This window comes from Delphinus delphis, chromosome X (genome assembly GCF_949987515.2).
Source record: "Delphinus delphis chromosome X, mDelDel1.2, whole genome shotgun sequence".
Taxonomy (NCBI): Eukaryota; Metazoa; Chordata; class Mammalia; order Artiodactyla; family Delphinidae; genus Delphinus; species Delphinus delphis.
Genome location: NC_082704.1, coordinates 55,560,101 through 55,581,884, shown reverse-complemented (window position 1 = coordinate 55,581,884; position 21,784 = coordinate 55,560,101). Strand labels below are relative to the sequence as shown.

At 35.8% G+C, this 21,784-nt stretch overlaps 1 protein-coding gene and 1 pseudogene across 2 annotated transcripts in view; one reads left to right on the top strand and one right to left on the bottom strand.

Annotated features, from left to right (window-relative positions):
* The window catches only part of POF1B (POF1B actin binding protein), a 104,078-nt gene that overhangs the window by 56,328 nt on the left and 25,966 nt on the right, over positions 1-21,784 (bottom strand). For both annotated transcript variants that reach the window (XM_060002692.1, XM_060002693.1), the window contains one exon: positions 9,116-9,217. In XM_060002692.1, the coding sequence (XP_059858675.1) occupies positions 9,116-9,217 (102 nt within the window). The remainder of the gene's footprint in view (positions 1-9,115; positions 9,218-21,784) is intronic.
* Positions 15,341-16,429, top strand: LOC132418674 (etoposide-induced protein 2.4 homolog pseudogene; annotated as a pseudogene).

The following is a 21,784-nucleotide window of genomic DNA, read 5'->3' as shown; positions in this document are numbered from 1 at the left end:
TGCGCTTCAACTAGAGAGCCCGCGTGCCGCAAACTACAGTACCCATGCACCCTGGAGCCCGTGTGCCGCAACTAGAGAAGAGAAAACCCACACACCACAACTAGAGAGAAGCCTTCGTGCCGCAACGAACGATCCCACATGCCTCAACTAAGACCAGATGCAGCCAAAAATAAATAAAATAAGGAAATAAATAATAAATAAATCTTAAAAAGAATATCATTACAATGGAAACCAATTTTTTATTTTGATGCTTTGAAAGATTTGGGGACTGGGGTTGGGGGAGGAAAAGGCAGAGAATCAAACATTCATTTGTGTACCTAGTATGTGCTTGGCACTAAGCTGGATACTTTACATATTTTACCTCATTTAATCCATTGTAGATACACTGCACATTAAGTGTGATTCTCCCCCTCTTTTATAGATGGGGAAATTGAGGTGCAGTCCAGTTAAGTCGATTACCTCAGTCCAGTTAAAGTCAATTACCTAGGATCATGCAACTCAGTAGAATCAGGTTTTATAAACCCAGATAATTGAATTGAAAGTCTGTGTTCTTTCTACCTTATTATACTACCTCTGAATTACAATTTAACTCTAAACACAAACTGAAAATGGGTCATCCTTTAGTTTTAAAGAAGCCTAACTGACATCTGCTCTATTACTCTTCAGAGACTCTTCCACTCATATGGAAGACACATGTAAACACCAAGGAGCCTAGGTGAGACAACTCATTCTCTGCCCTACTTTGTCCATGGGATCTGCACAATCGGGTTACCCCATCCCTACTCTGACCAGAAATGGATCCAATCCTGTGTAATCCACATAGGTGGAAATTACCAGCTCTAAGCTTCCCAGGGCACTATTCCATTTTCAGAAGCACTTCAACTTTATCCATATAAAATACTGAAAAACCAGAAGAAAAGTATACAAAAAGCCTCCAGCCTTTAACAAAGCTAAGTCGGAATCTCAAACTAAAAGATGAATAATAAAATAGAAAGTAATATATTAGTTACCAATCTCTGCCTATTTTCTAAACAGACAATATCTGGTCTGGTCAAATATATTATTAGTTGCACTAAGCTAATGAAAGGATATCATAGCATTACCATTGTCACTGTACAAGATTCTTAATCCTATGATATTTTTCCCATCTCTGATAATTGTCCCTCACTCCATTCCTACTGTCATTTTCCTAGTTTAAGTTTTACACTTTGACTACTGGAATATTTAGCTTTTAATAATCTCTCTGCAACTTCTTCTCTGTGGTATTTTTTCATGTTGTAGGCTTTATAGTTTATAAAGCATGTCAAACATATATTTTCATTTAGTCTTTACATCAACCCTGTGAGGTAGACATCACTACCAAAATTTATGGATGAGGATATTTCTGAGAGATTTAGTATCTATTAAGAACACAAAGCTTAGAAGGGACATAGCTGGAACTGGAACCCAGGTCTTCCTACCCTGAAGCTAGTCCACTTTCTGTTATAGAATGAATATCTCCCCAGTGGCAGACTATTAATCCACTGTCCTATTCATGTTTACATTATTGACCAAGGACTCTCCACATTACTGACTCAACTTCCAGAGGGAACTCTCAATAAGCTCTGGAGTCAGGCTACCTATATATGAATCCTGGCTCTACCACATGTTAGAGCTATGCAAGCCTTCACAAGTAACTTAACTTCTCTGAACCTCAGTTTCCTTCTCTTGAACAATAAAGGCAACAATGATACCTTCTTCATCTGATCATTGTGAGAAGAAAACTAATCAATATTTCAATCTATCTTGTGCAAAGCTTCTAGAATTAACCTCCTAAATCATACCTATCAATATTTTCCTACTCAATAACCTTCAACCTTTCTCCATTGTCTGCCAAATAAAGTTCAAAATTTTAAACTTAACATTCGGGAATTCCCTGGTGGTCCAGTGGTCAGGACTCTGTGCTTTCACTGACGAGGGCCTGGGTTCAATCCCTGGTTGGGGAGCTAAGATCCTGCAGTGGGAAGGACCTCATGATCTGGCCTTAAGGTATCATTTTAACCCTACACTCTAGTACTCTTCATCTCATGTCTTCCTTGCCATACAAACCAAACCACTATTCCTGAAACCCAAAGTGTACTTTCCCAAATATATGACTTTTTTCATGTGATTCCCTGTTCTTAGGATGTCCATGCCACACACCACAATACCACGTTTGGAAATTCTGCTCACTCTTCAAAACCCAGGACAATCTCTTCTTCCTCAACAAAGCTTTCCTAGATCTCCCAGCTGAAATTAATTTCTTCTCTCTTCTGTTCCCAAAGCACACTGCATGATCCTCTTTTATAACAGACAACACTTTGCTTTGTATAATGTTTTATGTGTTTGCGACTTTCCCCTATTAGACAATAAGCACCTAAGAGAAATGTGACAATGTCTTACCCACATTTGTATTTTTCATAGTACCTGGCATGAAGATTTAATGCTTACAAATAATAATTACTACTAAAAATTAGTAATTATCATTTAAGTACTTACCATCAGCACTCAACAATGGTTAAGTGCTTAACATACATGACATAATTTATTCTTACAATAACCCGGTAAGAAATGGATGATGAATCTTTATTTTATGATGAAGAAACTGAAGCGTAATGAAGTTAAGTATTAGACTGAACCGTATGAAACTGTTGCTCTTTGATCAACTTTGACCTATAAAAATGACAATTTCAAATTATTTAACCTAATAAAATGTCTTTCTAATGGCTATTACTAATCCATTTAATTTAAGAAATTCAACACCATCTGGACCATGTTTTAGAGTAATTCTAAAGACCAGTATTTCCATACATGATAATTTAAGGCTTTTTTAGATTGGAAAAACGTGGGTATTAAATTTTTTGTGCTTCTTTTTTACCAATATGGCCAAAGTGTATATTTCAAGTTTCAGTCCTTAGAAATAATCTCATTCATATTTAATATAAAACAATCATATTCTTATGTGGGCAGGCTCCCTCTTTATTTTTTCTTATTCTTTTTCTTTTGTCTTTCTGTAGGAGTTGCCTATGAGAGCGGTCAATTTGAGCAAGCTATTCTTTATTAGAAAAAAATATGAAAAAATACAAAGGGTGGATTATTCCCCACAGTTCCAGTTATAATTGTTAGTTTTTCCAAGAAACAAGACAATCTTTTTTCCTTTAACACATGTATAACAGAGGTTTACAAGATTCTAAAGTATTCAGAACATAAATTAGTCACTGATGATTGCATCCCAAGATACTTCTTCTTAGCAAGTAAGTTTTAGTTTCTATTTTGTTGATGTAACAAATAATAAAATGTATGCCTATTCTGACTTAATATGCCATATTTTCAAAGAAAACATAAAAAAATAATGGTCACATGGTGACCATTATAATCATCTTAGACAATATCACTTCCAATTCATTATTCACTTAAATATCATACTTCATGAAAATATTTAATGTTGCACAACTGTTGGACCCATTTTAGAACTGAGGATCAGCTAGAAATTAAGTGTTCATTGATCAGTTCTTAACTCCCCTCATAGATTTAATGTATTAATAAACCTGAATTATTTTGTCTTCTGAGAAGAGATGGAAAATTTTGTTTTAAAAATGTCATAATACATATACCCTGAGAAAACCATAATTCAAAAATAGTCATATACCACAAGTTCATTGCAGCACTATTTACAATAGCCAGGACATGGAAGCAACCTAAGTGTCTATCAACAGATGAATGGATAAAGAGGATGTGGCACATATATATAATGGAATATTAGCCATAAAAAGAAACAAAATTGAGTTATTTGTAGTGAGGTGGATGGACCTAGAGTCTGTCGTACAGAGTGAAGTAAGTCAGAAAGAGAAAAACAAATACCGTATGCTAACACATATATATGGAATCTAAAAAAAAGTGGCTCTGATGAACCTAGGGGCAAGACAGGAATAAAGACACAGACGTAGAGAATAGACTTGAGGACACGGGGAGGGGGAAGGGTAAGCTGGGACGAAGTGAGAGAGTAGCACTGACATATATGCACTACCAAATGTAAAATAAATAGCTAGTGGGAAGCAGCTGCATGGCACAGGGAGATCAGCTCAGTGCTTTGTGACCACCTAGAGGGGTGGGAGGGAGACGCAAGAGAGAGGGGATATGGGGATATATGTATGCATATAGCTGATTCACTTTTTATACAGCAGAAACTAACACTACACTGTAGAGCAATTATACTCCAATAAAGATGTTAAAAAATAAATATATAAAAATGCCATAATAAAACATGAATCTTCATGGTATAACTCCTCAATATTTTGATGAAAAAATAATGTGGGTACCTATACAGTGGTGTGAGCAGTGTTTAAGAGATTATTTCAGTTTTACAAGGAATCAGCTCATTAATCTTACCTGCTCATGTGTATGGTTTGAGTCACTATGATACAGTTCAATTCCAGTGTTTGTAGAAATTGAATCACTTCCTGTGATGGTTTGGATTTGCTGGCTAGAATGGGATTGTTGATAGTGTAGAGAGTGGAAGATCTGGGGCTGTTAGACAATGTGATGATGGCACTGAACCTGAGGATAGCATTCCTAAAATACATGCACATGCCAAAAACAGTCACTCAGAATAAAAATAACTAATAAAAGAAAAGCCAACTGAATCCACTTTAAAAAATTTAATGTGTTCTTTCACAAGATAATTCAAGCCCTAGGATTTATAGTTTTAATAAGTGATATATTTTTTTTTCCAATTATTCCATTGCGAAAAATTGTATTGAACTCTATTTTTATTTGACCAGGTGGCTGTAAACATCCAAATACTTACCTAAGTTGGCTAGAGAATTGCATGTTCTGATTAAATTAATATTACAGTTATACTTAACACTAAAACTATAATGAATATTAATATTAATATTTCTTTGATGATTCAACAGGCACTTCAGGATCTAATTACAAAATAATACTGAAGATGTTGATGGATATAAATTAGAAAATAATATAATGTAGTGATTTTCAATGTCAGGAAGCATATTAGAAACACAGTGGGGGCAGGTGAAGTTCTTATGCTTGTGAAAATCAAGCATAAATTTAAAAAGATTGGAAAACAGTGACTAAGCCTTCAGATTCAGAAAACATGGATTTTAACTCTGATTCTACCACTTACTCTGTGATCTTGAGAAACTGTATATGCAACCTTTATAAGCTTCAGTTTCCTCATGTGTAAAAGTGGAGATAGTATGTACCTCACTGGGTTGCTATGAGGAGTAAATTAACTAATGTTTGTTAAGTGCTTAGTACAAAGTAGGTGGGTAATTAACATTTATTATTATTATTATCATATATTATCATTGTCATCATCATCATCAACTTAATAATCATCCACCCCATTAATTCTGCAGGTGAAAAAAAAATAACCATGAGGTCCAGAGAAGTAAGATGATTTACTTATAATGACACAAATAATTAATGGCAAAATTGGGACTGGAACTCACGATTTCTTGCTCAGAGTTCTGTCAGAACATTAAACTGAATTTGTACTGTCTTCAAAATATTTTGGAACTTCTTTTCAAACTAAATCTTTGCTATCTGCTTGCTTATTTACCATGGCTTTTTTCTGGTAAGTGTAGAGCACAGAATAAAAATAGATATCTGGTTATAGTTTGGGGGATTTCAGGTATGCTTGAATTTTCTATATTATTTTGTTATTATCCTACTTTGAAAGCCGGCACCCGAAAGCCAGTTTTCAAAGAAAAACATACTCTATTTGAATCATAATGCTACATTCATGCACGTACAATTAACTTTGAAAGTATAAATTCAATGCTCTATTTCCTTTTGACTGTTGGAAAGGTGACCTATATTAATAAAGTAAGGCACTTCAAATTTTAAGTTTTATATGGAACAATTTTCAAGCTATATTAAATGAAGAAAGTAAGATGCATAAGGATGAATATAATATGCTCCTTTTGTATAATATTTTTAATGTACATACATGTGTATTTACAAATATATACAGCTGCTTTTAAATGCATTAATAGAGCAAAAAACATTTTAAGAGTAACTGCCTCTGGGAGGAAGAACTGAGGGACAAGAGGACCAAGATAAAGAAGCTGTTTTTTCACTATATACATTTTAATTCTCTTTTCACACTCTTTTTGTACCTTTTTATACTTTTTATGCTTTGAAATTTTTTACCATGTATACAAATATCTTTTCATGTATACAAAAATTTTTTGAAAGAAAAAAAAATATATATAAAGAAACACATTTTACAAGTAGACACTGCCTTGGTAGACATATAGATAATAAAGGTCATAGAATCAGTTCATAGAATTATTTTCTCTAGGCTCTTTTCAAATATGACCTACTTTACAAATATGCTAGCACTAAGTAAGAGCTCTACAGTTTAGAAGCCTGACTGTGTACTATCAGTAACTTTTGTACAAATTTTGGGGGTGAATGTATCATCTGTTCTTTTATGTTACAAAATACCTTCATACACTAGATTAGGATAAAGTCAGAGTGATAGTCAGAGAACGCTTTCACCAGTGGGGAGCTTGTACACTACTGAAGTAGAATTCCTCCTGAAAAAATAAATGTGTCCCTTAAAAAGCAGATTAGGAAAAAACTTGAAAGGACAATAAATAAAACAAAACCCATTTCTTAATCATCTTTCTTTATTAACGCATCAGTTGAATAGAATGCTGACAGTTTCTCCATCTGGGATGTCTTGTGGTTTTCCTGAGCCTATTTGGCATCTGAACCACTCATTGGTACCACTAAAGTCTTAGCAGGTTTTCAGTTTCCATTCCTCACACCTGACTACTAAAATTATTGTTCCAAAGCAAGATATTCATACATTTCTCATACTTTTGAAGTATACCACAAGCTGAGTTTTTAATGTACAAAAGATCAAACATTTCTGATTTACCATATATCTTATCTTTTTTGCTCAAGAAAAATATACACAGAGTACAATTTATATGAATTGGATAATTATCTTGAAACTGACACCACTTTACCACCCTTCTACTATAAATACCTCTTTTTTTGGACAGGTCCCATCTCCTAAGAGCTAGTCCCATTTGGATTAGTCTCATATGACATTAAACAGGTTCATCCAGACTCTGGCTTTATCCAGCTCATCCCACTGTATTTCTGTCACTGAGGAAACTCAGCTAGGTCAAAGCAGTTGTATGCATGTTTCCTTTTACCTTGGGCAGCCTCCCATGGCAGTTCCAAAACTCCCAAATCATTTAAGTCATTAATAAGAAAAGTGGACATGTAAAAGTAAATATTCTAGTTAACAGTAAGTAGCAGCAATGTTCTATTAAAGGAATTCTTCTTTAATTGTTCCAGATGCATAGCAATAATAATGTATAGGATATTCAATATTTTCTTCTAGGGCCAAGATTTAGAAAAGCTGTTTATTCTCTTTGAAACAAGAAGTTGGAAGCAGCATGAAATGATGTGTCTCAAACATTCCTTCCTATTTAAAGTGTGTCAGACATTGTTTTGGTTGTCCAGTTAGATAAAGGACAGATGTTATAATCTGGTAGCTTGAGGAAAATGCCTTTTGAAGAACTAAAATATTTTGAGAAATTTTTCTATTTGGTATCATAATGTCCAGAAATATTCTGCAGTTCTTTTGGAAAATATGTATTTAATATGTACTCTACTAAACCCTTCAGACTATATACAGTTTTCCAAGCAGACTAGAATCTTAAAGATTTGGATATTTATGATCCTGAGAGTTTACTCTTTTTCATTTTTATTGGGTATCAAATGAGTAATGATGTATTAGTTCCTATGAATTGGGTAACAACTGCCCATAAATGCTCATAAAAATAAGACATGTTCTCATGCCAAGAAAAATGAAAAAAAGAGAATTTAGTATATTTTAATGTTTCAGTTGTATATGAGAAAAATGATTTTGTGATCAAAATTCATTTGATAATATTTAACTGCCTGTTTTGGGTTGAATTGTGCCTCCCAAAAAAAGATTCATTGAAGTCCTAACTCCCAGTACTTCGGAATGTGAACTTATTTGGAAACAGGGTCTTTACAGAGGTAATCAAGTTAAAATGAGGTCAACAGGATGGGTCCTAATCAAACATGACTGGTGTCCTCATAAAAAGAGGAAATTTGACACAGAGACAAACATGCACAGAGGGAAGACCAGGTGAAGACACAGAGGGAGGGTGCTATGTGACACTAGAGAATTAAAATTACACACCTACAACCTGAGGAACACATGAGGCCACCAGAAACTAGGAGATAGGCAGGGAAGAGTTCCTTCTATAGAGGCTCTAGAGGGGGCATCGCCCTTTAAACATGGCAATTTCATAGTCCTGGCCTCCAGAACTGTGAGACAATAAATCTCTGTTGTTTCAAGCCACCCAGATTGTGATACTTTGTTACCACAGCCCTAAGAAGCTAATACACTGTCCTAGTTCAAGAGATAAATCCCAGGATTTGTCTGGGCTGCGAATGCTTGTACCCACTGAGGAGATCAATATGAAACCTCTTCTGGTTACAGTAACAACTCTGCTTAAAGGACGGAAGGGCAGGGGGAGAGAGGAGCTCTAGATGCCATGGAATTACCATCACCCTGCTGCAGTTTTGTACTCTGTACTTGGTCTCTCAATTTAGCTTAATGGAATTTCAAAAACTGACTTCAAGCTTTAGCTTTCTAGACCTTTTACAGTATACAGTATTTTACAGATCTGTTCATAGATAGTGTTCATTTAAAAATTCACTTCATATTAAATGAATTAAGATAAAATTGCAATGTTTTATGATTTTTGTGAGCCTCGTTTAAAAGAAACATACAAAGCATTGAGATATCTATATTAAGTTCAGATTCTTAATTTTCCCCGTGACTGGACATATCTTTATTTTAGTTTCCCTTTCAGTAAAATGCGGACAATACTTCAAATGAGGAAATGGAAATGAAAGTGTTAAGGATGATACAAAGGGCTGTAGATATAATGAGGTATCATTATATAGCGAGCTTGCCTGGCACTTGACAATTGAAGGTCATTTTAGCTCTATTAAAATATTCATAATTCAAAAGTATACACATAAAATAAGCCTTAAAACAAATTTCACTTACCGGATCCGTATTTAGCTTCTCCACTTTTTTTATGGTTTTTTCATAAATGACATTATTTCCTGGAAAGAAATGGCCTCCTCTTAGGAATGGTGACAGTGGTTCCTATAAAGACAGTAAAGACTGTGTTTTGCTTTGAAAGTTACCTTTTCAGAGGAATCTGAACTTAAGCAAATATGCATTCTCCAATAAAATCTGAGGTAGTGGCAGACTTTAGGAGGAAAGTGGAATGACATCCCAAAAAGGTTCTGAGAGATATAAGGATATAGTAATAAAAATAGTCCATTTTCTCAAACAGAGCAAAATGTATCTCCCACTACATTTTACTAAGCCTAACAGTGTTTTGGGGAAATTGGAAGAGTGGTAAAGATTTTTTTCTGTTCCTAAGGCAAGATAAGTTTCCTGAGGTAGACAGGCATGAGGTCAACCTCATCTAAACTGCGTTCACTGGCAAGTTACTTTCTATGCCAAAGTATTATTAGAGAAATGCAAAATAAACATAATTCAGCACCACTGAGCCATAAAGTAGGTAGAACTGTATTAAAATTTTTTTTTCTTGGAACTCAATTTGGGTTCCCTTGAAGTGCACAATTCCTACTTGTGATTACAATCAAAGCTAAGGCTCTCAGTACAAAGTATGTTTTGAATACTGAGAACAGAGTAGAGGCTTTAAGAGCCACTGTATCTCCATATAATCAACTAAATTGATGTAGGATTATCCAAGTGCTTAGAAGTTGTCACCAATGTAATAATGGGTGGTGACATATCCAAGATCTGAAAGAAACCAGGAAGGGTTAATAAGAATCAGACCAGGAGTCCAAAATAAATGTACTGTGTATTATACTCCTCTCCTTTCTTTTGGTTTTCATATGACTTTTCACTTGTATAGGGAGAGTGAGGGTTATTTTGTTACAAACCAAAAATTGCATTCATTTATTTTTGTAACGCAAGGGAGCAGTAGAGAAGGGGATTGGCTAAACCTATTACCAGTTAATGTGCTTAGGACCATTTCAAAACCAACAAAATATGATAGCATTTTTGTAGTCTGCTATTGTAAAAACTGTTAGAACTGGACTAAAACACTGGTTGTTGAGAAAGCAAGACACTCTTGAACCCAAAGTATACACTTCTTGTATTCAAGTTTGGATAAAGGGTGCTTTAACTTAATGTTCCTGGGATACTTTGGTAAAACAAACATATAAGTGATTCATTTTGACTAGCTGATGAATTACCAAATCTAAAGATGGATATATATTTAAAAATTCCCCTAGAAACTATTTTGTGTTTGTTTTTGTAAAAAAAAGCCTCTTTGGTAATACATGTAACACATGTTTACATTCATGTAACATGTTTAAGAGCTTACTATGCACAATACACTTTGCTAAGTATTATAAGGCATGAAGCAAAGTTAGATTATTACTAGGAGCACTGAATATTGATCAGGGTTCAAACTGTAGCCAGCAGCCTATACTTGTAATATTCTCAAGCTAAGAATGGTATTTATATTTTTAAAGGATTGTAAGTAAAAAGAAGGAAGACCAAGACCCTATATTTCTAAAGGACTATAAGTAAAAAGAAAGAAGACCAAGACCCCATGTGGCCAACAAAGCCTAAAATATTTACTATATTGCCCTTTACAGGAAAAGTTTGCTAATCCCTAGTCTAGATGATATATGAACACAAATACCTATAATACAAGGGAGAAAGAGGCAAGGGCCAATAAAAAGTACAGAGAAATAACTTATGGGATGGAATTCAGAAGAAGAAAAACCAAGTTCCATTGGCAGTGCTTGGGTAGGCTACTTGGATCAGGTAGCATTTAAGAGAAGGTAAAGGTGGGCTTTAAATATAAGGAGGTGAAAGAAAATGGTATTTGAAGTGACGGAAACAAAGTCAAGACACCAAGGTTGGAAAAGTGTAAAGTTATATGTAGGGGTCATACTTGGCAGATGGAACTTGGTTCTGCAAGCAGTGAGATGCCTTTGAATGCTTTTAAACGGGGCTGTGATTTGAACATAGGTCTACTTCAAGAAGATTAATTGGGGAATGGAAAGAATACAGGTGAGGAGACCAGTTAGAAAATTATCCTAAATCAAGGACAGCACTTTTCAAAGAAGACTCCGAGGTCTTGAACCTGAGGAATCTACTATATGGTAAATGGGCTCAAAAACTAAAACAGTAAAAGTGGAGACACATGGAGTTTTCTGTGCTCCTGGTAAGAATCTAGGTCAGATTCATGTTTTTATTCCTCATAACACTTAGCAAAGTATATAGTGCATAGTAATCCCTTAAACATGTATTAACTTATGGCAAATAACTAGCAAAAGAACTCTTTTACAGCACACAGTTGAAAACACATGTCTGGAACTAAGTGGGGATTTCATGGCTATTGTTCTAGATTTCAGAATCATATGTTTAGAAGTTCTAGTTAAAACCATGCAATTGCTGAAAAGGCAAATGAAGATCAAAGACAGAACTACAAATCTTCAGACATATGAGAATCATAAGAGAAAAATGTCATACAGTCAAGAGAAGAGAAGTTTTTAAGAAGCAATAGGAAGGTGAGTGAAGGTATAAATGCTTCAGGGAGGTCAACAGGTGAGAAATACAAAGTAGATTGGATTTGAACTACTATGAATCTATTGGATTTGACTACTAAAATTAATGGAAATAGGTATAATAAAAAAAATTTCTGGGTTAATAAAACCTATATTCAGTTCTGCCTCTATCACCTACGTGCTGTGGAAAGTTAGGTAAGTCATTTACCTTCTCTGAGGCTCAGTTCCTTTATCATAAGGATAGTAATGCAGGGTACTTTATGCCAAGCAAAATATGTATGTTAAAGTACCTTTAATCTGTCATGTAAATATATAAAAGGCATTGGTTTTGAATAATACAGTAATATAATATTTAAAATCAATACTGGTTTTAAAATAATTTATGAGAATCTTGTTAGAACTTTTCTAGGATATCGAGTTTAAAAATACACAAAAGTAAGCTTGTTGAGGACAGGAACTTTATCCATCTTAAATACCCCATAGTGAATGAACAGATGATTGGATGAGAAGGGACGATATGAACTTTTATATAAGGATATAAGCATCTTCTAATAGGGGAAAAAAATTTAACAAAAGCATGAAATTTTCTTCTCTATGAACTAAAATTCACTCTAAATGCTGAACCATTATTTTTTAAGAAGAAAAAGGACTTAGGTGCTAAGAGTATTAATTCTCCCTAAACTGTGTGTTGGACTTATTTTAGACGATCTACTGAAAGAAAAACTTCTAAATTTAGGGAACTATTATTTTCCCCAAATCTATAAGAAAGTAAAACCAAATATTACTATGAATAGATCACTCTGCATAAAACAGGTCAGCAAAATTAATCAAAAGTTTTAGATTTCTAACAAATGAGTTGCTAAACAGTTTCACTATTTGGTAGCTTATTTTATTTTTCTACCTGTACATTGGAATTGGTGCCAGACCCACCCTAAAATTTAACAGGTGTTTTCAAAGATGGCTGATCTTATAATTTAATTGTTACTTTTAGAACCTCTGGGAGTAGTTCTCACATCTAACAAAGTACATATTCCCCAGCATCCACTTTACTGTTTCCAGGCCATGAAAACTTGTTGGAGAACATTTTTTTAAAAAGATTTGCTGATGTGGTTCAGTACGAATTCAAGTTATCCAACTTTAAGAGGCCCTCCGACATTCATGGTCATACTTGTATTCACCAAGTTCTCTATAACTACTGTTAACAAATATTTTTTTTTCCTCAAAGCCCCATGCTCATGTTCGTTCATTCACCTTCTACTTACTGAGAAAACCAATATAATCTGTCCAATGAGATTCCTCCATTTTCCTCCCCATCTCAAAAATCTCTTCAGTTTCTGCTCGTTCCACTCATTATGGAATAACAGACCCCTCTTTTATCTGGAAGTCACTTCTCTGTCTGCACCTGGAATCCTATCCACTCGACTCTTCCAGAATTGTGTCCCCTTTCTTCCCTTTCTCTGCTGCATCGTAACTTTTCCTTACTACTAGTTATTTCCCTGTCTATAAATCTCTCAGATCTCCAAGATTCTGTGCTACTATCCCACCTCTCCTCCTTTGACCAATATCCTTTTTAGGAGAGTAATCCTCACTTATTTCCTCCACTTCATGATCCAGTCACCCATTAACTTTTTGCATCTGGATTTTACCTCCATATGTATACCACAACTGCTCTCTCAAACATCACCATTGCTTTCTTAATGGTCAAACTCTATTTTCAAACCTCATCCTCCTTGGCCCTTTGGCCATTTGAGATGGTTGACCACCCCCTTTCTCTATTTGTTTCAGTTAGTCTGTGTTCACATCCCTCTCTGACTGCTCCTCTACCTGTGAAAGTGGTTCCTTCCTTCTGTTCCTTTAGAGTAGGCATTTTAGGTTCTGACCTCAACCCCTTCCATTACCCCTCAGTGATCTCACTCATTCCCACAGCTACAAAGATAACTTTAAGAGGAATAACTCCTATATCCTTATCACAAATGTGACCTTCCTCAAGTCACTTTTTAACTGCCTGTTGGGCATCTTCGCTGCCATGTGTCTCAAAGGCTACTGGTTCAAACAGATCTCAGTCTCCCCGTTTCCAAAACCAGCTTCTCCTCTCCCCTACTTCTTACTCCTTTTAATTGGGCTACCATGTTCCCTGTATCTCAAACTGAAAAGCTTAAGTCATATGTGACTTTTCTTCTTTTAACCCCAAATCCAATATAGGTTATCAAAACTTGTCAAAATTACCCCCAGAATAACTGTCAGAAAAGATAGAGAGTGACACATTTAGTCAGAAAACCTAAGCAAGTCACACTTATTTAAGCTTTTGTTTCCACATTAGTAAAATGGTACCAATAATGATGTTCATTTTAATATTTCCTTAAATACCACAATAAATCCTTTTCTGATTTCCCAAACAAATGTGTTATCTCCAGCCTCTGAACTTCAGTAAGACTTCATCTGTATTTCTCTTATGGCATCTATCATACACCTCATCATATATTTTACATAGCTGTTTGTGGACATAATCTTATTCCCCTTCCTGAGAGGAACTGTAAGCCCCTTTGATTCAGGAACCATGTCTTATTTCCTTTTATTTTCCAATTTGAAGGCTGTAGAGTGCCATTCTCAAAGTAGGAGTCTGTGAGTGGAAAATTAATGAAAATGACTAATATAAATTGGGTTATATCTACTGATTGAATAAAAATACTTCCCCATTTCTGAGTCATGTTATATACCAGAATGCATAAATCCCTTGACTAAAATGACAATAAATGGAAAATAAGGAAGATCAGGAGCAACCAAAAATAAAAAGGCTGAACAGAGTTAGGATATCATGAGAGAAGTGGATTGAGATCAGTTTAATTATGGGGAGAAGAAGTAAAGATTAGACAAACTGGAAGGTGAAAGAGGATAAAGTTGCCATTTAGGAGGCTCAGCTTATTATAAGTATTGTAATTTAGCCAGAATCTTCTCCTGAGGGAATTTAAAAGAACAAACAAAAAGCCATATACTTAGATAAATAAAATGTATCTGGACAGGATTTTCAAGCTGCTCTGCAAAACCAGTTAGATTATTTTTGTTTACAAAGCATGGGGATTGAAATTTGTTTTACCCCTCAATAATGTAGAGTTAAAAGCTGAAAATGTTAAAGTTAAAATGATCATTTTTCTTTAACCCTCTGCTGCATCTTCTCCCTGAGAAACTATTTGCTTCTTTGCAGTTGAACACAACCATAATGAGGCAGGCTCAGTGTTACAAATATGTTATGTACTTGCATACATAATTCTGATTTCTCTGCTTTTGTGATTACACTCTAGCTGGTGAGGATGGGGGAGAGAAGTGGTATGTGGGTGGGTCTCTGGATCCTAGTTCACCTACATCATCAATCATCCTTAATTCCCAAATGTTCCTCTCCCATATCTGCATTGTTCAATTTCAGTCCCAACTCTGCTGTTTTGTAACCGAATGGTTTGGGGTCAATTAAGAACTTCAGTTCCAAGAAGGTTGCAACCTTGTTTTGTTCACTAGTCAATCTCCAGTTCTTGGGGTAATTTTTGGTGCATAGTGGGCAATCGATAAAAATTCACTGAATAGGTGGGAGCTTCAACAAAAATTCACTGATAGGTGGTAGTGGGCGGCCGGGCATGAAGGGGCAAAGCTGCCGGGTCCTTCATGGTGAAAGATTTGGGGGCATTTCTCTCTCCATTGTGTAGTTGATAGTTTGGGCAGTGAAGAGATGGCGGACAGTGTCAAAATTTTTCTACAGGACCTTGCCAGGGGAATCAAAGACTCCATCTGGGGAATTTGTACCATCTCAAAGCTAGATGGTCAAAGTCAACAAAAGAGAGAGGAGCAGCATCGAAGAAGGGCAAGCAATGTCCTGGCTCAGAGGAGAGCCCAGAGTATAGAGAGGAAGCAAGACAGTGAACCACATATTGTTAGAATTTTTCAGTGCTGCACTTGGAATGGCGGAGTATTCTGGTTGTCTCCTCTTGTTTTATTGAGTGTTTATTCCTCTGCTTCAGTCAGCAGTGGGCCAAATTTTGGTGAACCATCACTCCCTCGGGATGTTTTGTTGTGGCTAGAATTCTTCCTCACGTCAATTTTCAGTACTCTTTGGGTGCTCCACGTTTGTGCTTAGCAAAGTTGTGAATGCAATCTGGTTTCAGGGTATAACTGATCTGGCATTCGAGGTATCAAGGATGAAGGCTCACCATTCGTTAGTTTCAGCAAAATAATTGCTGACATGCTCTTCAACCTATTGCTGCAGGCTCTTTTTCTCCTCCAGGGGATGTTTATGAGTCTCTTCCCCATCCATCTTGTTGGTCAACTGGTTAGTCTCCTGCACATGTCTCTTCTCTACTCGCTATACTGCTTCAAATATCATTGGTTCAATAAAGGAATTGAAATTCACCAACAGTTGTCAAACATAGAAAGAATTGGCCTTACTACTTTGCATTTGGTTTGCCCTCATCTTTCCTCAAAGCAATGCAGTACTCCTACGTTGTCAGTGCCTGCCTCTTCTCTATCCTCGTTCCTTTATTCATTATCAGTGTCTTCCCAATTGCACCTCTTCTCCTTGGTGGTTTTCTTAAGCAACAGATTCTTCTGCAAGACAGTCTACCTGCAGTCTGCCCTGAGTAGCTCAACTTCTGCAGAGAACTTCCCCTCACCTCACCCATGCCCTGCCAAGGCCACTGAGTCAACTGCCATCAAGAGGAGATGGGCGGGATTACAGGAGCACCATGGCAGCTCTTTTCCTTGTTCACCTCCCTGACCAGGGAAGGCAACAACTCTGCCAAGGGCCCTGTGCATATTCCGCTCTTTCTGAGAAATCGGGCATTTTTTGTTTAACATCTTTATTGGACTATAATTGCGTTACAATGGTGTCTTAGCTTCTGCTTTATAACAAAGTGAATCAGCTATACATATACATATATCCTCATATCTCTTCCCTCTTGCATCTCCCTCCGTCCCACCCTCCATATCACATCTCTCTAGGTGGTCACAAAGCACAAAGCTGATCTCCCTGTGCCATGCAGCTGCTTCCCACTAGCTATCTTTTTTATATTTGGTAATGTATATAAGTCCATGCCACTCTCTTTGACTCAGCTTACCATTCCCCCTCCCCGAGGCCTTAAGTCCATTCTCTAGTAGGTTTGAGTATTTATTCCTGTCCTGTCCCTAAGTTCTTCATGACAATTTTTATTTTTTTTATTCCATATATATGTGTTAGGATACAGTATTTGTTATTCTCTTTCTGACTTACTTCACTCTGTATGACAGACTCTAGGCCCATCCACCTCACTACAAATAACTCAATTTTGTTTCCTTTTATAGTTGAGTAATAGTCCATCGTATATATGGGCCATATCTTCTTTATCCATTCACCTGTCGAAGGACACTTAGGTTGCTTCCATGTCCTGGCTATTGTAAATAGAGATGAAATGAACATGGTGGTACATGACTCTTTTTAAATTATGGTTTTCTCAGGGTATATGCCCAGTAGTGGGATTGCTGGGTCTTATGGTAGTTCTATTTTTAGTTTTTCAAGGACCTCCATACAGTTCTCAATAGTGGCTGTATCAACTTACATTCCCACCAAAAGTGCAAGAAGTTCCCTATTCTCCACACCCTCTCCAGCCTTTATTGCTAGTAGATTTTTTTGGTGATGGCCATTCTGAACAGTGAGAGGTGATATCTCATTGTAGTTTTGATTTGCATTTCTCGAATGATGAATGATGTTGAGCATTCTCTCATGTGTTTGTTCACAATCTTTATATCTTCTTTGGAGAAATGTCTACTTAGGTCTTCTGTCAATTTTTGGATTTGGTTGTTTGCTTTTTTGATATTGAACTGCTTGAGCTACTTGTACATTTTGGAGATTAATCCTTTATCAGTTGCTTCATTTGCAAATATTTTCTCCCATTCTGAGGGTTGTCTTTTGGTCTTGTTTATGGTTCCTTTGTTGTGCAAAAGCTTTGAAGTTTCATTAGGTCCCATTTGCTTAGTTTTGTTTTTATTTCCATTTCTCTAAGAGGTGGGTCAAAAAGGATCTTGCTTTGATTTATGTCAGAGTGTTCTGCCAATGTTTTCCTCTAAGAGTTTGATAGTATCTGGTCTTACATTTAGGTATTTAATTCATTTTGAGTTTATTTTTGTGTATGGTGTTAGGGAGTGTTCTAATTTCATACTTTACATGTACCTGTCCAGTTTTCCCAGCACCACTTATTGAAGAGGTTGTCTTTTCTCTGCTGTATATTCTTGACTCCTTTATCAAAGATAAGGTGACCATATGTGCATGGGTTTATCTCTGGGCCTTCTATCCTGTTCTGTTGATCAATATTTCTGCTTTTCTGCCAGTACCATACTGTCTTCATTGCTGTAGCTTTGCAGTATAGTGTGAAGTCAGGGAGCCTGATTCCTCCAGCTCTGTTTCTCTTTCTCAAGATTGCTTTTGCTATTCGGGGTCTTTTGTGTCTCCATACAAATTGTGAAAATTTTTGTTCTTGTTCTGTGAAAAATGCCATTGGTAGTTTGATAGGGATTTCATTGAATCTGTAGATTGCTTTGGGTAGTAGAGTCATTTTCACAATGTTGATTCTTCCAATCTAAGAACATGGTATATCTCTCCATCTGTTTGTATTATCTTTAATTTCTTTCATCAGTGTCTTAAAGTTTTATGCATACAGGTCTTTTGTCTCCTTAGGTAGGTGTATTCGTAGATAACTTATTCTTTTTCTTGCAATGGTAAATGGGACTGTTTTCTTAATTTCACTTTCCGATTTTTCATCATTAGTGTATAGGAATGCCAGAGATATCTGTGCATTAATTTTGTACCCTGCTACTTTATCAAATTCATTGATTAGCTCTATTAGTTTTCTGGTAGCATCTTTAGGGCTCTCTATGTATAGTATCATGTCATCTGCAAACGTGACAGCTTTACATCTTTTCCGATTTGGATTCCTTTTATTTCTTTTTCTTCTCCGATTGCTGTGGCTAAAACTTCCAAACCCATGTTGAATAATAGTAGTCATAGTGGGCAAACTCGTCTTGTTCCTGATCTTAGTGGAAACGGTTTCAGTTTTTCACCATTGAGGATGATGTTGGCTATGGGTTTGTCTTATATATGGCATTTATTATGTTGAGGAAAGTTCCCTCTAAGCCTAGTTTCTGGAGGGTTTTTATCATAAATGGGTGTTGAATTTTGTCATAAGCTCTCTCTGCATCTATTGAGATGATCTTATGATTTTTCTCCTTCAATTTGTTAATATGGTGTATCACATTGATTGGCATATATTGATAGTCCTTGCATTCCTGGGATAAACCCCACTTGATCATGGTGTATGATCCGTTTAAAGTGCTGTTGGATTCTGTTTACTAGTATTTTGTTGAGGATTTTTGCATCTATATTCCTCAATGATATTGGCCTGTAGTTTTCTTTCTTTTTGACATCTTTGTCTGCTTTTGGTATCAAGGTGATGGTGGCCTCATAGAATGAGTTTGGGAGTGTTCCTCCCTCTGCTATATTTTGGAAGAGTTTGAGAATGATAGGTGTTAACTCTTCTCTAAATGTTTGATAGAATTCCCCTGTGAAGCCATCTGGTCCTGGGCTTTTTTTTGTTGGAAGATTTTTAATCACAGTTTCAATTTCCTTACTTATGCTTGCTCTGTTCATATTTTCTATATCTTCCTGGTTCGGTCTTGGAGGGTTATACCTTTCTAAGAATTTGTCCATTTCTTCCAGGTTGTCCATTTCATTGGCATACAGTTGCTTGTAGTAATCTCTCATGATCGTTTGTATTTCTGCAATGTCAGTTGTTACTTCTCATTTTTCATTTCTAATTCTATTGATTTGAGTCTTCTCCCTTTTTTTGCTGAGTCTGGCTAATGGTTTATCAATTTTGTTTATCTTCTCAAGAAACCAGCTTTTAGTCTTATTGATCTTTGCTATTGTTTTCTTTGTTTCTATTTCATTTATTTCTGCTCTGATATTTATGATTTCCTTCCTTCTGCTAAATTTGGAGGTTTTTTCTTCCTCTTTTTATAATTGTTTTAGGTGTAAGGTTATGTTGTTTATTTGAGATGTTTCTTCTTTCTTAAGGTAGGATTGTAATGCTAAAAACTTCCCTCTTATAACTTATAACTCTTATAACTGCATTTGCTGCATCCCATAAGTTTTGGGTCATTGTGTTTTCACTGTCATATGTTTGTAGGTAGTTTTTGATTTCCTGTTTGATTTCTTCAGTGATCTCTTGGTTATTTAGTAGTGTATTGTTTAGCCTCCATGTGTTTGTATTTTTTACAGATTTTCCTGTAACTGATATATACTCTCATAGTGTTGTGGTCAGAAAAGATACATGATATGATTTCAATTTTCTTAAATTCACCAAGGCTTGACTTGTGACCCAAGATATGATCTATCCTGGAGAGTGTTCCATGAGCACTTGCGAAAAATGTGTATACTGTGGTTTTTGGATGGAATATTCTATAAATATCAGTGAAGTCCATCTTGTTTAATGTATCATTTAAAGCTTGTGTTTCCTTATTTATTTTCATTTTGGATGATCTGCCCATTGCTGAAAGTGGGGTGTAAAAGTCCCCTACTATGATTGTTACTGTCGATTTCCCCTTTTATGGCTGTTAGTATTTGCATTATGTATTGAGGTGCTCCTATGTTGGGTACATAAATATTTACAATTCTTATATCTTCTTCTTGGATTCATCCCTTGATCATTATGTAGTGTCCTTTCTGTCTTGTAATAGTCTTTGTTTTAAAGTCTATTTTGTCTGAAACGAGAAATGCTACTCCAGCTTTCTTTGAGTTCAATTTGCTTAGAATATCTTTTTCTATCCCCTCACTTTGAGTCTGTATGCATCCCCAGGTCTGAAGTGAGGCTTTTTGTACACAGCATATGTACGGGTCTTGTTTTTGTTTCCATTCAGCCAGTCTATGTCTTTTGGTTAGAGCACTTAGTCCATTTACATTTAAGGTAATTATCGATATGTATGTTCCTATTCCCATTTTCTTAATTGTTTTGGGATTATTATTGTAGGTCTTTTCCTTCTCTTGTGCTTCCTGCCTAGAGAAATTCCTTTAGCATTTCTTGTAACGCTGGTTTGGTGGTGCTAAATTCTCTTAGCTTTAGCTTGTCTTTAAAGGTTTTAATTTCTCCTTCAAATCTGAACCAAATCCTTGCTGGTAGAGTAGTGTTGGTTGTAGATTTTTCCATTTCATCACTTTAATATGTCCTGCCACTCCCTTCTGGCTTGCAGGGTTTCTGATGAAATATCAGCTGTTAACCTTATGGGGATTCCCTTGTATGTTATTTGTTGTTTCTCCCTTGCTGCTTTTAATACTTTTTCTTTGTGTTTAGTTTTTGATAGTTTGATTAATATGTGTCTTAGCATCTTTCTCCTTGGATTTATCCTGCATGGGACTCTGTGCTTCCTGGACTTGATTGACTATTTCCTTTCCAATATTAGGGAAGTTTTCAACTATAATCTCTACAAATATTTTCTCAGTCCCTTTCTTTTTCTATTCTTCTATGACCCCTATAATTCTCATGTTTGTGCATTTAATGTTGTCCCAGATGTCTCTGAGACTGTCCTCAATTCTTTTCATTCTTTTTTGTTTATTCTTCTCTGCAGTATTTAATTCCACTCTTTTATATTCCAGGTCACTTATCCATTCTTCTGCCTCAGTTATTCCACTATTAATCCTTTGTAGAGAATTTTTATTTTCTTTTATTGTGTTGTTCATCATTGTTTGCTCTTTAGTTCTTCTAGGTCCTTGTTAAACGTTTCCTGTACTGTCTTCATTCTATTTCCAAGATTTTGGATTATCTTACTATCATTATTCTGAATTCTTTTTAAGGTAGACTTCCCATTTCCTCTTCATTTGTTTGGTCTGGTTTGTTTTTCCCTTGCTCCATCATCTGCTGTGTTTTTCTCTGTCTTCTCATTTTGCTTAACTTACTGTGTTTGGGTCTCCTTTTCACAGGCTGCAGGTTCATAGTTCCCATTGTTTTTGGTGTCTGCCCTAAGTGGCTAAGGTTTGTTCAGTGGGTTGTGTAGGCTTCCTGGTCAAAGGGACTAGTGCCTGTGTTCTGGTGGATGAGGCTAGATCTTG